Below are 18,581 nucleotides of genomic sequence, written 5' to 3' on the forward strand. Positions count from 1 at the left end.
CTTCATGGCAATAATTTCTAATCTATATATGTCTTTGTCAAAGCAGACTTTGTGATATCAATTTAAAATCTGAAAAAAAGGACTTTTCTACAGGACACCTGCTTAGCCTGGGGAACTTTGTTCATTTCCTCTCTGATAGGACAAATTCCTGAGCCATATAGGCTTAACCAACATACTCTGAACTAGAAGCTGGAACAGAGAGATCAATGTAGGGAAACACAAGTAGCAGCTAACATTAAGGAATTTCAAATACCCTGCTGCAGACAGGCAAATGGTTGCTTTGTTCCTTGAATCACTGACGTAATGGCACATAAAGGGAGCCCAGCTCACCAAATTGCAAAAACAATTTATCTTTTTCTATTTTAAGAAGGGCAGAAAATTTCTTGCAGGATTTCTTATTCAAAACACCAGGTGAAAGTTAAAACCCTTGCTTGTTTTGTGCATGAAATAATCTTGAGAAAATGCAACAATATCTTACTTCATTTACCCGCTTCATAAATAACTGAGCTGTTCCCCAGACTTATTCCTATCGGAAAGAAAATGAGTGTCCAGGAGTCAAAGTCTAGGAAAGGGTCTCGGGAAAAGATAAAAGGATGTTCTTGTAAAGCACTGCACATTAAAGCATGGTACAAAGAGGAGTAACTAGGACCTGATCTTAGCTGGGAACTCTTCCTAGTGCAGAGATGCTAAATAAGGACTCAGAAGCATTACAACCATATTTTTGTGACACTGTCCCCACTCTAATGAGCACTTCTTTCAGGATGACTTTTAAGTTTCAACCATGTTCCTGTGACTGTGTTCTTGAGGTGACTTTTTTGAGTGCTGGGTGTCAAGGAAAAGATGGGAATGAGATGAGGAATTTGCCACACTTTATTATATAGTATAAGCAGGTGGCAACTAAAAATGCTAGAGCTATTAATTTTCTTTCAAGGACACTTTAAAAGACAGTGTTAATCACTTTCAGACATGGTTTCTGACTGTTCCTTATGTCCAGCAATTTGCATCTTTTTGTGTCCTAATTTCTGAGAAAAAAAAAAAAGAATACCTACACCTATGCTTCCAGAGGTTATTGGTAAAATGTGAATACCACTGTGGTCAAGAGAGCCTTTTCCATTGACATCATTAGAACCTAGAAATATTCAGCTACTTACAGGAATTATAAGCTCTGGGAAACAATACAGAAGGACTGTACAGCTACTCTTGATATGCATCAGTGCAACAAAAATAAAGTGGTCCTTGGAGTAAAATAATTTTTCAGTAAAAAAGACAAGGTTGGCTGCTGTTGCCAAATACACCATGAAACTTATTTGCGTGGTCACAATGTGTTTGCGTTTCCTCAGGGATAAACTTACCGTTGTAAGGAATTTATTCTGAACAGGTACCACCATCTAATGATACTGGTCAGAGATTAATTGAATCAGTTTCTACATTAGGACTAATAGGGACACATTGTGTTTGATGTTATCTGAGTAAAATTCAGACTCTATTAATGTTGGAAAAAGCATGTTACTTTTTTTTCTGTAGCAGTGAGAACCATTTCTCTCTTATTTTAAACTAGCTATCATCAAAACATATGGTTATCCTTAAGGTGAATGTATTAGATTTCACATGTATTTATTGGCACGTAAAACACTTCTGACAACAGTCTTCCCTTTCAAGATGTTTCATGAAGATGCTGCTGGAGGTTGGCAGCTTGTGGCTGTTGATGTGAATAAACCACAAGGCAGAGCTCCTGCATGTCTACAGGTATGACATTGCTTTTTAATAAATCAATATGCGTAACCAGCACCACTCAAATGTTGCCATACAGAGACTGCAGTGAGAAATAGCTACAATAGTTTTAGTCATATTTTTTCTTAATTCGTTGCTTTCTGTAGTGTAGACTTGTTCTTGAAAATCACAGATCAACAAAAAGAGATCTACCACACCCAAAGGGAGAAGATTAGAAAAATCCATTCTTTACAAAGGCTCTGTTTTGTGTGCTCATGAGAGAAAGATTTAAGATTTTCAAATATAAAATAATTAATCACCTTTTATCTCTCAGAATTTATATACAAATGGTTTCCATTCCTAGGGTATTCACAACAGAAATGCTTGTTTATTAAATGCAAAATACAATGACACATGCCAAGAAGCATGACTAATCATAATAAACACAGAAGTGCCTAATTTCTCTTGTTTAATTGTGAAAATAGGCTTACAGAATAAGGGGGAAGATGGATGTAGGTATTAAACAATACAGTGTTTGAAACTTCCAGATTTAATATTCTTACTTGGATATAAGTGAGTTTGTAAAACTCTATCCTCATTGTTTAAATAAATCAAGACTAAGTAATTTTTTTATAAATCCATTTTTAGTACAGAACACTGTACAGCAGCTCAAATTTTATTTGCAAGTTAAATAATATCATTTCAGGATAAGCAAACTAGCTTCAGAGTAGAAAGCCAAATCTACTACAGCAATCTGATAGCATGGTATTTTCTGGGAGATTTGGTTATGTTTAGTTTAATGTGTCAACTAAAATACACACACTTGTTGGCAGCATGTGCATTGCTGAACTCTAAACTGGGAAGGCACTTCAGTCTCCTATAAAAGCTGTTCATTCTCAAATATCTTTGCTTGGCCAAACCACTGCCATATATTTGATTACAGCATATGTCTTAATGGATAATTCCTCTTCCCAAATTTAATTCTTGATTTTGACAGCAACAGGAATATCATTTGTGGTGTTCTCAAGTAACAGTTTTATGTATGTGGATAAAATTTGCTGAACTCACAGTGAAAAAAAATCCATATGAAAGTTTAGATGCCATCTGAGTTACCTGGACTGCCTTTGTCCATAGTATTGCATTTTTGCCGCTTTTAGGAATCATGTGAACACACAGTAAATTGTGTTGCAGTGGACATAAGCATTATGCATCAGTGGATATTTCAACTTTTTATAATTGCAACTCAGCTAGCAGTTTTCTTCTCATTCTTCATTTCCTTGTGATATAGAGGAGGCTCTATAACAGTGCTTTAGTACTTGTTCTGACATTAAACTATATGAAGTCCATTAGGAGTCCATTAGTCCAATAGTCCATAAACTATATGAAGCCCATGTCCTAATTTCCATTAGGAAATTTATACTTCATGGCATTCACTGTCTCTATTGACAAATAAGCTATATTGATGTTTGTCTTGTCATAATGGAGGCAATAAAGGGGATTGCTGTTCATGTTTACACACGCTAACTTTTAGATACCAGAAGAGCATTAAGACTTGATTTGTATAATTTGGAACTTCTATGCATTAGATACTTCTGCATTCATAAATGTAATTATTCTGTGTGCTGTAGGACTTTTTGTGGTTTTTTAACTGCTAGTCTACACATATTAGGTTGGTCTAATGATTTTAAAATGTTCTGAGAAATGGATGGGTTTTTTATTCTGCATCAGATCCTAATGAGAGAATTGCAGAAAGTAGATAGTCTTATCCTTCCTCATTGCTATACTTCCCCCTTACTACCTGTCTGAACTGGCACAATGTTTATTCAGTTGTTCAGGGCATGGAATCAAGGTTGGCAGGGGGGAAGGATTTGTTATTGATCAGACTCACTCCAGCTGCATAAATGTTTTTCCTGACACAAGAAAGGGGCCAGAAATTTAGTGGGAGCAGTCTGGGAATGTCAGGTGGTTTGTCTGCTGGCCTGTGCAGCCAGCTCCAAGTGATCCCTAAAGTACCCAGCCCTGGTGGCTTGCAATCACCCGGGTTCCTCTGTGTAGCTCTCAGGTTTATTCATAGGTACGCTTTATATATGTATATTTATATATGCCTGCATATCACATACATACACACACACATTTAAAGATGCATAAATAAAAGGAAACAAGGACAGCAATGATCCACCCAAAAAGGTTACAAAAAAACCCAAACAAAACCAAACCCAAACAAATTTGAAAGACCCAGACAATGGGTTCATGAATTGGAACCTTTATTTTGAAGAACTCTATGTATTCAGATGGATGGTGAAAAGGTTACTCTGTTCACAAGTGTGGGGATTCTTTAGTGCCAGTGTGGCTGTGAAGGGGTACAGAAATGGAGCATAGTTGAGAGGTTACTGTCATTCATGGCTGTGTGGAGCTTCTAACTACCTGTAGGATAATGACACGGTGCAGCGGTTGGAATATAGAGGTCATAGGTGGTGTGGAGATGCAATTCTCCATGGCCATGAGTAGAGTAGGTTCCAGCTACTTGTAGGAACACAATGGGGTACAGAGTTGGTGGATGGTAGTGTACAGATATGGTTGGTGTAATGGTGCTGCCTTTGCCCATGACTGTGATGGGCTTCCACCTGCCTGTAGAGAAGTAATGGGGAGGGACATGAAGAGGGGTGTGGACATCCCTTTGTGCTGAGCTTCCATCTGCCTGTAGGCCCATGATGGAGTATGGAGAAGGTGCAGGAGGCAGACATACCTTTGTCTCTGAATGTGGGGAACTTCCATTTGCCTGTAGGGCCTTAATGGGGTGTGGAGATAAAGGGTTGTGCAGAAATAAGAGGTGAGAAACAATAAGCAAAGCAATCACTTTCCATCACCTCAGACCTCTCCTGCCATCCCCAACCTGGGCCTCTCCCAGCCTTCTTCCAAGGTTTTCCATCCCATATCTCTGTGACAGCCAGAAGACATGACTCCTAGGCCAACCCTCCCACCTACCCTGCAGTGACATGGGCCACCATCGGTGTTTTAGCCACTGCATCACTATCAAGTGTTCCAGGAGCTCATGTAGGGCCCAACTCACATCTCTGCAGGCTGAAAGATGCAGATGTCCTTTTGCCCATGGCTGTGAGGAGCTTCCATGTCTGCTGTGACATCACCAGAGCTGCTGCATCCCTGTGACAGTAGACCATTCAAGCAAGAAGAAACAAATATTAATAACAACTGTGGAGAGAAACTAAGTGCCTGTAGCAACAATTTAAAGAACAACAGCTCAGCAAATATTTAAACAGAAGCAACAGGCCCTACCTACTACCTGGTTTTAAAGACTTGTGCTGCTAGAGTTGTCAGTCTGAAGGCTAAATTCTGCTGGAAAAATGTTTGTCAAGTTGACTGGAGGTACTATTTCACACATTTGAGATTAAAGACTTGACCAGTGCCAAGCCCTGCATCTACAGGTTGATGATGGCACTAAGAACATCTGTGCATTTCCTGCAGTTCATGCTCTGATTCCCCCCTGACATGAACCAGAGATTTTGCCAGGGACTGTCCTCTGCTACACTCTTCAGTTAGACAGTGGAATATATAAACTAACTTCCAGCTCCTTGATTCATTGCAAAAGTGTTAATATCCTCTTTAACTGCTAGGACCGGAAGCAATGGGCTAGTGGGGTAGTGATTTTGAGTGCATGAAGACTTGAACCCTGTGTACATGGGTTGTGTGATGCATGGGGGAGATATAGGAGTGTTGGGGACAGTATTGGAGGTACATAGAGCATGGAGCAAAACTGTTCCACACTTCACTTCAGACAGGCAGAGTGGGTGTAGACTGTACCTAGTATGTTCTTTCAACATGCCTTCTTCCTTTCTTGTGGGCTCCTGACCAGAAGAACCCAACATTTAGAGAGGTGTTGTGGCTTACTGAGGGACTAGTATTTGCGAAAAAAAACCAGAACAGGACAAACTCCCAATGTAAATATATCCCCAATGTGTTGACAATAGACATTATGTAGGGAGCCTTCTACCTCTGAAGTACAGTACCTACAGCTATATGTAGAGGCTGTGGCTGACTGCCATCACCATTCCCTCTCCCACTTCAGTAACTAGACTGAGTAACTGCTTGCCTGCAGTTATACAACTGATTTTCACTTAAAAATGTTGGTGCAATCACTGACTAGAAAACAAGCATTTCTTGCTTAATGAGAGGAAATGAGAATGTACAATTTCTAAGAGAAATTGTAAATGAGAACTTGCAAATGCCACTGCTGGTCTTGAGTTGTATATATAAGGTGATTAGCTATGCCATGGACAATGCTCTGTTTCTCTTTGTTAGGAGTTCCTACAAATAGACACTTCAGTGTGTTTGGATCTTAGGGACTGACCCTGATTTTATTTGGGAAGAAAACAATTGCTGATTAAAAGCTGAATTCTAAAAAAATTTGAGACCTCTTCTTATCAGGCAACATATGCAAAGAGTATCTGCAATACAAAAGCTATGAGAGTTGTAAACTGCCACTTATTTTGACAGGATATTAGCTTTGAAACCTAACTCTGGCAGTAAGTACACATTATTAACGTGTTTGGGTGAGTGCAAGAACTCAGATAATGCTGGTGTCCTTTAACTCTCCAGTTGTTTTAGAATATGTATCCTGATGAACTACAAAAAAAGTGTAATGCTGTCACAGTAGGCAACTGTGCAGTCCATGGAAAACTGAAGATGAACAAGTATAACACTGAATTCAGCAGAGAACGTATTTTTTTGTTGTTGTTGTTTAATAAAACCTCAAACCTCTCCTAAATGTGTTGATGTTGCAAAGTCTCAATGGCTGCATTGGACTGCTGGAGGATATGGCCTCAGAGTTCTGCCCTACATCTGATCCTGACAGTAAATTTTTTGAGTAGTTGTTTAAAGTGTGTGTTGCATCCCCAGCAGGCTCATCCTCTTCCCTCTTAAAAACCTTTGCAACCAATTCAAAATTCAGCTCCACAGGACCACTAATACAAGTTATGTGATGTTCCTGACTGAGAGCTAAAGTCACAGACTACACAGGTAACTTGCAAAACACATTTTTTACAGGCTGCCCAGTGAGGTCTCCCTCTCTGGAGACACTGCAAACACACCTGGATGTGTTACTGTCTCCTGCTTCAGGTGACTCTGACTTGACAGGAGATGTTGGACTAGAGGATCTCCAGAGGTCTGTTCTAACCCTAACAGTTCTGTGATTCTTTGATTTTATGAGAACATAGTACTACCTTTGCCATGTATGTATATTAGTGTAATAATTTCACAGGAAAAATTAATGCATAACATTCTTTTTTCCTGGAGCTCACGTAAGTGCAGAACTATGTTCAGACTCTTATCCATGCAGTAGCCTGTCTGTCTCTGTCCCAAATGTTTCATGGTTCCATTTTCTGTGTGACAGTGAATCAGAAGCACTGAAGGGCAGGGTCTGATAGTCTCATTTTCTCTCCTCCCAGCTTGGTAGTAATGGAAACCTGTACACTCTGTGAGAATGAGGGGATTCTCTGGATATACTTGGTAAAGTCTACTTGAAACGGGATAGGAAAACATTCCCTGACCTCTGGTTGCTCTTTACTTTGCATGTATCAAATGACAAACCTCAAAACTATTTAAAATTTAAGAATTCTTCACAAATTTACATCTTAAAATGGTAGATTAGTTTCTGTGACGGCATGTGCAGCATCTTTGTAGGTGCTGCCAGATTGAGAAGTAAACAATTAAGGGCAGAGCTGCTATTTAGGCAGAAGTAGGCAGGCCTAGGGTAAAGACCAGCAGGGACATTAGGTTAAATTCACTGAGGACAGGCTGTACTTCAGGAGGAACCCACTTTGGCAACACAAGATGAGTCTGGGCTTTGCTGGAAAGGCCCTGGGAGTCTTTGTAGAAAGCATGCTGAACAGGAGCCAGCGGCCTTCCCTGACAGCAGAGGCAGTCAACAGGATCCTGGGCCATTGTGTGGAAGGAATTATCTCCTGTTGCTCAGCACTGGTAAACCTGAATCCAGACACCATGTCTGGTTTTGGCCCCCCCCCGGTACAATATAAGTACTGACAAGCTGGCGCAAGTTCAACAGAGGGGCTCCAAGATAGTTGGGAGACTTACTGTTTTTCAGGTCCCTTTCAGTAAAAAATAGTGAATTAAAGTACGCAAAAAATGTATACGGGCAAAATATGTTTGATTCTCCAGTTTTATGAGATTAACTTTTTATTTCATAACAGAAAAAGATAGTGGTTCTCACCACTCGCATTTACACTTTATTTGCCCTGCCCTCTCCTTCCTCCAGTTAAATGAACTTCAATCATTTCTGCTGTCTGAATTCATAACTTCTTTTAATAACATAAACTGAAGTGGATGCCAGTTTACATTATTAGATGTGACAGGGAACTGAGATGTCCCAGGAGGAAACTCACTGCCTCTTCAGTTGCAACTGCTACTGTGGCTAAAGCTGCTAGAGTTAGCCAGATGTTGGAGTTTCTGCCCCTTTACTCCACTCCCTTTCACCCGTTCTTCTCATAAGCTATGTGTAAGTAGAAATTAATGAGAATATCTTTATTTTTTCTTTTCATAATGGCCAGCATTTATGATCTTCCCATATTCAACTGAGGATAGCAAGATTGGATGGGGCTGGACTATATTGTGCAGGTTCTTCTGTCACCAACACGTTTAATTTGTCTGCAGAGCCTTCCATTTCTTCTCATTTTTTTTTCACTACTTTTACCGCACTGAAACTAACTGTTTGCTTTTACATTACAGTTTTCATACTCTGGTTGTTTTTCAGTACTTTTTGGTATCAAGTGCACCACTGAATTATCCAAACTTCTGTTAACCAATGCAGTTTCTAGGCTTTTTAAATGAGAACAGGGCATAGAAAAAAAAGAAGTAAATTTTTTTTTTTTTAACTGCAACCTCAGAAGTTTAGGATTTGGAATCAATTAATCTAATTCATTTAATAATAAATTCATGTAATATGCTCAAATAATAAACTCATTCAAATCAAAACTTAATTTTAGCCAACTGAAAGAGAAGATGTTTCTTTCACTGTAAGAGAGGATCTCAGTTAATTGGAAGAAATACATATGCATATAATTTAATGAAAGCCACTGTAGGTAAGAAGAGAATAGGATTGAGTAAGCTCACCTTCTGCTTTTGATTCCAAAGTTACACTAAAGGGCAAATTAGTATATAAACAGACTACCACACTTTTCTTGTTCACCAATAATTACTTTTATGAAAGAGAAAATCCACTTATGCTCTTTTCTGTTACTCCTGCAGTGAAAATCCCTAAGTACTGTTTTGTCTCATTTCTCTCTCTCTCTCATTCAATATATCCTGTTAAAACACTCAATTCCTGCTTCTCTGGCCATATCTCCTCCACCCTCCAAATGTTTTATGTCTTTTGATATTGCTTTTCATCTTTTTGTCTCACCTTCAAGTTTCTCCAAAGTTTTGTCATTATACAGAATTCTTTAACAAACTGAGATAATAATACATAGCATGAAAGACTTTTTTTTTATGCAGAAAGATATACTTAAATTTCTGACATTAATCATTATGTTCAAAAGTGCTGTACTCATAATAATGTCATTGCTTGCTCAGATCATAGCTTTGTGACCTTCTGTTTCTTCCCTAGGTGAGGCACATATGATTAAAAGTGAATATAGTATTTTTAATCAGTTGAAGATTTTACTATCAGAGTATGAGTGCACATACAGTTTGTAAGTGACTGCTTCCGTTCATGGTGACACATCACACACAGCATTCTGAAGCTTTTTCTAAACATCGTTGAATCTCCGGCTATGCATTTCCTTTTTGCCCAAACTATAAATTTTTGCACATGAACAGGGAATTGTTGTCTAGCTCATTGTTTCCCACAGAAGCCATAGTTCCATATTTTCTCTGTTCATTATAAAACTATGCATTGAGAAAACTGCAGATGTCATTACTTGGTGTTAATAATAACAACCACAGTGTCACGGAAGATATGAGCTTAATCTCCCCAGTTCAGCTTTAAGTGAGTATGTGTACTTTAAGGAACGAGTGATAAAAACATTAGCAACCTCTAAAATTAATAGGAAAAGAAAACTAAAAAACACGATGTGCCTTTAAATGCATAAATACATGCTCAAAGAGTTTTTTAAAGGATTTTTCCTGGAACCTGGTGCTCAGTTTTTCTTTATTTGTGAACTGAAGCTTCCTGCTGGGCTTGTAGGAGTAATTCACGGTAGGCAGAAAGTTCTAGCACACTACAGTGTGTTAAAGTAATATCAACAACAGCAAAATAATATGGCAATGTGGAAGCCTCAGCATGCATTCATGCCAAATGGTTCATGTTGAAATGGAAAACACAAAGATTATTTTTCAGTAAGAAAAGAAAATCAATATTTTAAATCAATGCCAGTCATAGGGAACAGTGAGAACAAGTAACAAAAGACCACAAAGCACCTTTGGGAACCCTCAAAAGAAAAATGCAATAAGTATAAAACCATTATACCAAAATAAAAGCTTCTTTGCCCTACATGAGGATGGATTTGCAAGACATAATCAGAAACCACAGTGACACTAATTTTTCGTGTTGCCACTTCCAACCGCTTATAAAAAATTAAAGAAAACTTAGGTGACCAAGTTAAAGTTCTTTGAAAATACCATATTAGTGGCCATCTTTCTTGCCCACTTGTCATGGTTTAGTCTTATTTACTTTTAACTGTTATGCTGCTGTATGCAAGAGTCCCTTGCAGATCCCGGATCTGTACATGCATCCTAGTTCTGATCTGCCTATACGCCGTGCACCCAGAGGATAGGCAGGTGGGCTCTTGGGAGAGACGACAGGGGGTTCCTTTGCAAGCTCAGTGTCACTCACCTACCCAACAGTTTAGACATACCAAGACACACTACCCACTAGGTGGGATTCTGAAACTGCTTTGTAATCCTCTTTGCAGATCAGATGTGATTAACCTCCTTATTTGTTTTACCTAATTGAGCAGTCTGGTGCAAAACCCACATGTTTGTGTGAGAAAAAGCGAGTTACAAAGGCTCTGCACAGAGCCTGTATGGGATCTCTGTCTAATTGTTGTTTGCTCAGATATAACACCAGACCTGCATTGCTTCATGTGCCATTGCAATGTTCTGCCTAGGCTAGCAGGGCCTACCAGGCTGAAACCCTGACCTGGTCTGAGGGAGTAAGCATGGTTGTACAAAGGCCAAACTAGTAAAACCCAACAGATCCAGCTAGTCCATGTAAAATGGTTGTAGCTGGAAGCAGCTGGACTCAATGAACCTTGTGAGTCCCTTCCAACTCAAGATATTCTATGGTTCTAAGTGTCTTTCAAAACTGCTGTGAGAGAGGGTTTTATGTTACACACCACAGTTATCACATTATTCTTTCCTCCATCACTCCCCACTTTAGACAGCTGGATATATCTGTTTGCCAGCTTAGACAGCACAGGCCCTATCTTGTTGGAGTGCCTCTCAAGGAGTTAGTTAGTAGGTTTAGACACCACAGTAGACAAATCTCAGAGGGATACATTTTTCCACAATAAGGAATATGAACTACAGCAAGAAACCTACGAAGTCTACAGGAAATTTGTGCTTAGCCAATAAATCAGACACAGATCTTCAGAGTCCTTCTGCATTCCATAGCCACTAGGATATTTCCTCTCCCAATGTACAATATAGTTTGTTAAGGAAGTAAGTTCTAAATAATTCAATACACTAAATAAGTGGAGTTTCTCCAAAGGATAGACCCAGACTCATGCAAGTGTAGAAATAGAACTTTTAATAATGTTCCCTTTCATATTTGGAGCAGTAATATTTATAGAGCCCAGAGAGGAATTAATAAAACCAAACTTAGTGCAAATTTTAATTAAAATTATACAGGGCAATGGAGAGTCTTGACTACCTTTTCCTAAGAACTCCATCTTTCACAGGATATTGAATGACAAGATACTTGGGTAAGAAAGGTCAGAAGAGTGCATATTAATTGCATGTGTCCTAAAGGCAGGATATATATTCTCCAATCTGATTAACTCTTTCCTAGATTCAGACTTATGCATCATGTTCCTAAGGAACAAAATTCACTAAAACCCTTTGCAAATAACTACTGTATCTCTCACTAGAGACTTAATGCATAAAGAATGCCTTTAAAATGTTGCAAAAGATTTAAATGCATGAATTTTATAGGAGGTCTACTTTTATTTTACTTTGATAGAACTGGAACAATAATGCATGGTCAGATGAATAAAGGTGTCTGTGTTTATTTAGACTTTGAGATTTTGCCTTCTTTGGGCAGTATTTTGGTCAATATTTAATATTTAATAAGCTTAAAGCCTATTTGGGGTGCTATCTCAATAAAATAATACTTTAACGCATCACTTTCCTTTTGATTGCTTTCCTTGGATTGATATCTAGCAACATCATAAATTACTGGAAACTCTGCAGTGCTCATAAAACTAACAGATAAACAATGCATTTGCCATGACTTAAAAATTGGCCAGTACCAGAAATAGGCGTATATATATCATCCTTCTCTGGGCTCCCGGATACCCATTTATGCCCTTGTTCTCTGTCTTGCACTCCATCAGTAATTCATTTGGGGACTTTCTGAAGTGGATGTTAAATTTAGGTCATTATATTTAGTATCTGTTGATGGATTTATCACCTATTAACTTGTCTAGCCTTTTTTTTTGAACACATTTATCGTTTTGGCTTCCAGAACACCTCATAGGAACAAGTTACATAAAGTAACAATGCGGCATTTTAATTGATTACAATTGCAGATTAATTTGCTCATTTTCCTGAGATTACTCAGAAATAAAGCAAAACGATGCAAAGATTGTTTGTTCTAATTTTGAGACAGGTGCTCATATTCAATAAAACAAAGAATTTGAGACAACAAAACTTTACAATCAGGATCACAGGGTGCTGTAACATGCAATCAGTATCAAGAGGAGGGCAGACAGGAGTGTCTGAGGACTATAAACAACCGGCCATGGGAGATGGTTGCTTTTTGTTTGTGCTTGTGTATCCAAATAGAACTACCAGTGCCAAGGAAACATCAGAAAGGGAAATAGACTTTCCCTATCACTAAGGATTGTTATAAAAGACATTAGTGTGTTTGGTGACAAGGCTGTCATTTGTAAGATAACTTTCAAATCTTTCCATAGGTAACATTGTGTCATTAACGAATAATAATTAACTTAATCATTATTAGATTCCTATTGTATTTTTTTCTATGCTTCTATTTCTCTGCTATTCTATACAGGCATCTAAAAGAAAAGCAATTTCAAGGGGATTCAGGACTGCATGCGTATTGCCACTCTGCAAGGCATACAGCCTCCTTCCCTCTCTCCCTCCTTCCTATCTTTCTTACCTGCCTACCTTTTCCTTTATAACCATTATACCAAACCACATTTGTAACGAGTTAGAGACATAGTTCTTTTACGTTCAGAGTTTCTTCTCCATAGTTTTCCATTTACTTGCTGAACTGTCTGTTCTTGTTCATTACAAAGTAAATTACTACCCAGCAATGTAACTACAGAAACTAAACAAAAAAGAAAGGAAACATGTTATTGGTCTCATTGGTTTGCATTTGATCAAATAGAACATGACTTCCTCAGTTTGATCATGTAATTTTCCTGCAGACTTAAAATATTGGAATCACATCAAAAAGACAAAATGGATAGGTGTTTAACTATGATTAAGCTTATAAAAGGGTAGTTGCTTTCCTTGGCAATAATCCTCATTAGAAGACAGCCTCCCACAGCAGAAAACTGGGTCACATCAGGCCCTTGGCATCAACTTGGGAAATTTAGGATCAAGTATTTTGAATTTCTCTGAGGAAGTAGATTTTCAAAAATCTTTGTATGTCAGAATTATATCATAGAATCATTGAGTTCTTAAGGTTGGAAAAGATCTCTAAGATCATTAAGTCCAACCATTAACCCAGCACTGCCATGTTCGCCTGTAAACTATGTCCCTCAGTACCACATCCACAGGTTTTCCTGAACACTTTCAGGGATGATGATTCTACCAGTCCCCTGGGCAGCCTGTTCCAATGCCTCACAACCCTTTATGTGAAGAATTTTTTCCTTCTGTCTAATCTAAACCTCCCCTGACAGAACTTGAAGCCATTTCTTCTCATCCTGTCACTTGGGAGAAGAGGCCAACCCCCACCTCATTACAACCTCCTTTCAGATGGTTTTAGAGAGTGATAAGGCCCCTCTGAGCCTCCTCTTCTCGAGGCTAAACAATCCTGGTACCCTTAGCCACTCCTCATAAGACTTCATGCTTCAGTAGCTCAACGTCTTTCTTGTCATGAGGGTCCAAAACTGAACACAGGATTTGAGGTGTTCACCAGTCACCTGTGCCAAATACAGGGGGATGATCTTCCTCCTGTGTGGTCTTGTTGGCCACACTATTTCTGATATGAGCCAGAATATCATTGGCCTGCTTGGCCACCTGGGCACACTGCTGGCTCATGGTTACTGACTGGCAAACAACACTAGTAGATCCTTTTCCTCTGGGCAGCTTTACAGCTACTCTGTCCCAGCCTGCAGTGCTGCATGAGGGGCAGGACTTCTTGAACGTCATACCATTGGCCTCGGCCCATTAATCCGTCTTATCCATATCCCTCTGCAGAACCTTCCTACCCTCCAGCAGATCAACATTCCCATACAGCTTGGTGTCCTCTGTGAACTGATTGAGTGCACTCAAACCCCTTGTCTAGATCATTGATAAAGATATTAAACAGAACTGACCCCAGTACTGAGCCCCAGGGAGCACCGCCTGTGACCAGACAACAGCTGGATGTAACTCTGTTCACCACCACTCTTTGGGCTTGGCCATCCAGCCAGAAGCATCGGCTGACACAGTCAAACTCTCTGAAATTCTCCTTGGTTGTTGACAAGCTGAAAATAGAACCTCTTGTGTAGCCCCTGATTTTCAAATGCATCCACAGAAAACCTGCTCCACAAGTAATACATTTTACATAAGGAATTTTTATAAGTCTTGACCTTCTTTTGTACAGTCTTGTACAGTTGTGTTGGGACTGGCTGAGATGGAGGTAATTTTCCCCATAGCAGTCCTTGTAGTGCTGTGCTTTTTTAGGAGGGTGTTGGTAAAACACCAGTGCTTTGGCTGTTGTTGAGCAGTGCTCACACAACATCAGCACTGTCTCCCCGACATTCCCCCCTTGCCGGTAGGCTGAGTGTGGACAAGGTCTTGAGAGGGGACACAGTCAGGACAGCTGACCCCAGATGACCAAAGGGATGTTTCATATCATTTTCATTTCATTCATATCATATGGTGTCTGCTCAGATATAAAAGCTCAGAGAAAGGAGAGGATACACACACATTTGTTATTACAACATGTTGTCTTCTAGAGCAACTGCTCTGCAGGCTGAAGCCCTGCTTTTCAGGAAGTATCTGTACTTCACCTGCTGATGGGAAGTAGAGAATAAAGCTTTTGTATTCCTGTGCTTCCACATGCTACCTGCCTTTGCTTTTGCTTTATTAAACTGCTTTAATCTTGACCAACAAATTTTTTCCATCTTTTCCCCAAGCTCTTCCAGCTGAGGAGGGGAGTGATAGAGTGGCTCAGTGGGAACCTGGTATTCAGGCAGGGTCAACTCACCACAACAGTTCACTCATTAGGCAGTCACATTCAGTTCTTACAACATCATGACCAAATTAATAAGCTAAAAATCTCCTACAATAAAAATACAGAAGTTATTTTAGTGGTTTTTAAAGACTGTTTCAGTTATGTGTTTTGCTTTTTTTTTTTTTTTTTTACCTCAGTCTTTTTGCTTTGATCTAAACAGGCAGACTGGAAAATTTTTCTAGCATTCTTTTTAGCAATGGACTTCAGTACAGCTTGTACTTGTAATTTGTACTTGGAAATCTTGGGGTACATGAGTGTCAATGGATTATAGAAACTATTCAGTAATGCCACTAGAGTTGAAGTTCAGCTGAGTTTCCTTTAGAAAATTTTATTTCTGGGGTTAAATATGTCCAGTGTTTCAAATCCTATCAAACCGAAAACAGGTATTTAAATTGTCATGTAGTTTTTCTGTGTTTCGCACAATTAGAGCAATCAAAGTGTTGAAAGCAGCAGCAGGAGCAGCATGACTTCCTTTGGAGCTGTAACTTGGATGACAAATCTGAGCAAAGTGGAAGACTGCAGAGTCTTAGAATAAAACTAGCAGGATTTTTTTGTCTTCATGTGGGTTGTTTTCCCTCCAAGATTTTCCATAATCCTATTATTTCGCAAAGAAATGTCTCTTTTCACTAGGACTGCAAAGAATATCATGTACTACAGCCATGTAGGTTATTAGATAGTTCTTTTTAGATGTTATTTTTAGATTTTTGAAACTTTTTAAAACAAATCACTTTGCAATATCTCTTTGTTACTCTTGGGGTCTCTAACCCCATAGGTTTCTCAATAGTGAGTGGAGAGAGTTATTCCCATCATGAACCTGAAGATAATTCACAAGTTGGGGATGATGAATTGCCTTTTGTGTTGTCTGTACTTCTTCACTGTCATGGGGAGGCAACACAGACTGTGTGGTCTTCACAGCACCTCAGTGAAATGCCTAAGAACAATCAGGATGAGTGTGAGCCAGTAGGTATTTAAACAAACAGCTCTTACTAAATCCTGAAATTTTTAAGCGGCTATTTCATATTCAGATTAAAATCTTTGTTTTCAATTATTCATGAATATATCTCACAAAAAAAATCTATAAGAATGGCTTTGCCTTTTCTTATCATATTCTTGGTGCTCTAAATGCTGACTCTAACTCTTGAGAATCAGTGTGGTCTTGTTTTATTTCATGTCTTTAAGCCCCAGGCAGATGCCGATGGTAGGATCATAGTGGCACAGAGCCAGTGGAAAACTATGGGCACTGTCAGAGGGCAGCTGAGAATCTGAATCCAGGGGTGCCCATCCCTCTACAGACTGCATCAGAGTGCAGGCTGTTTGCCTTCCTATTTTAGGTGTGCCAGTGCTTCTGGAGTGAATCTTGGATGTCAGAATCTGTACCTCCTCTGTCTCCAGTAGGCCATAATAATATATTTCTGATGTGCAGATTTAAAGCAAGATTAAGTCCTGCTTCAGCAGGCATGCATACTGAATTTTCATAAGTATTTGCATTTATTAAATCCTACTGAAATCAGTAGAAGGTGCCTAGAGTTTTGAGAATTGTATTTTCATTGACATAAATGCAGCTGTTATACAGAGAAGTATTTGCACAGTCATGTCAAAGTCTGCATCCTTTCCCCTTTTGGAATTTTTAAAGTGTTAGCTAAAGACAGAAGCACCTTCCACTGCCCTATGCATTCTAACAAGCTGAAGGCTGCAGTGCAGTAAAGTAGATTCAAATCTTCAAGCTGATTCTCTCACAATTTTGCATCCCCTTCCTGAGATTCCATTTCTTTCCTACCCTTACCTCGAACCTTTGAAAAGAGGATCCTTGAGGTCTGATAGGAGCAAAGAGGAAAGCTAGCACTGTGACATATGGACAAAGGAGACTGACTTTCTTCATGTTTCATGGATGTGAACTGATAGCACATGCTTGCAACCCTTCATTGGCACTTTGATTTCTAGCCCTAGATTTAGTTTTATATTCAGGGTATTTTGAAGTTTGAACTCTTTTTCTTTTTTCTGTATGTTATTTTAATTCTTCCATGTAAAAAAAAAAAAATCCTTTAATGTTCTTGTCTCAGAGCTTTCAGACAATGTACAAAACTGAACTGTCACAATAAGAGTGTTCACTCCCTTTGCTCTTTATTTAAAGTGCTCTTTATTATAAAGAGCACTCCCATGCTCTTTATTTTTCTAGCTAAAGAAGGTGAGGATGGATACCTGGCCTAGAGGCCATTGGACATGGACTATGGCCTTCCGTACTTCCTTGTCCAGAACAGATCAATCATTCCCACTTTACATAGTGCTTGTCCCTTTGTCTTGTGTGGGCCCCTGTGGCACTCCTGTATCTTTCAGGCACAATTATTTCTCTGGGGTGTTTTCCTTTCCTAGTATCCAAAATAAATTAAGGGTAGTGTTGACGGCTCACCAGAACAATAATGGTGTGATGCTGAGGTCATGCATTGTGTGCTCTCAGGTTTGATAGCGGTGGGAGTGAAGTTGTTCAAAGGTGCAAAGACTTCTGTGGTGTTAGACAGTGGTATAGAATGGAGGGAGCCATTCTTGGCTGCAGTTTCAAGGAGAACTAACAGAGGAGGTCCAAACCAGAGCCATGCAGGCAGCTAGCAGTTAAAGAGACTGCATATGGCCATCAGTTTTTGTGTTTGCTTCTTGACTTTCATTCTTTTAACAGAATAAAAGTACCAGATGGTAGCACAGAATGAGTTTTCCTCAAGTGAAAAGTTTTTTGCAAATTCTTTCATAACACAGAGGCAAAAAGGATACAGTGCAATACTTAAACACAGAAACCAAACGTGCTTGGTTGTTAATGATAGGTATTGTAAAAGATCAAGTAGAGACGACAGAAAATTAGGATAGGGTACAACAGGCTGTACATTGTATGGTACAAACAACTATGACCATTACACGAAGTAATGGGTACAAATTAAAAGAGGCAAAATTTAGGTTAGATGTTAGTAAGAAATGTTTCATTATGAGGGTGGTTAAACACTGGAACAGGCTACCCAGGGAGGTTGTGGATGCCCCAACCCTTATGGTGTTCAAAGCCAGGATGGATAAGGCGTTTAGCAATCTGGTCTAGGAGGAAGTATCCCTGCCCATAGTAGGGAGGGTTGGAACTAGATGATCTTTAAGATCTATTCCAACCTCTTAACACTGTGTGATTCTATGATTAAAATAAGAATGAGAGAATTTATGGTGAACAGTGAATGTT

At 39.1% G+C, this 18,581-nt stretch overlaps 1 protein-coding gene across 5 annotated transcripts in view; it reads left to right on the plus strand.

The window, feature by feature from the left end:
- NALCN (sodium leak channel, non-selective) overlaps positions 1-18,581 on the plus strand; it is a 223,288-nt gene that overhangs the window by 71,366 nt on the left and 133,341 nt on the right. For all 5 annotated transcript variants that reach the window (XM_027644562.1, XM_027644537.1, XM_027644531.1 and 2 more), the window contains one exon: positions 1,660-1,746. In XM_027644562.1, the coding sequence (XP_027500363.1) occupies positions 1,660-1,746 (87 nt within the window). The remainder of the gene's footprint in view (positions 1-1,659; positions 1,747-18,581) is intronic.

This window comes from Corapipo altera, unplaced genomic scaffold, assembly GCF_003945725.1.
Source record: "Corapipo altera isolate COAL_440 unplaced genomic scaffold, ASM394572v1 0, whole genome shotgun sequence".
In the NCBI taxonomy this organism is placed as follows: domain Eukaryota; kingdom Metazoa; phylum Chordata; class Aves; order Passeriformes; family Pipridae; genus Corapipo; species Corapipo altera.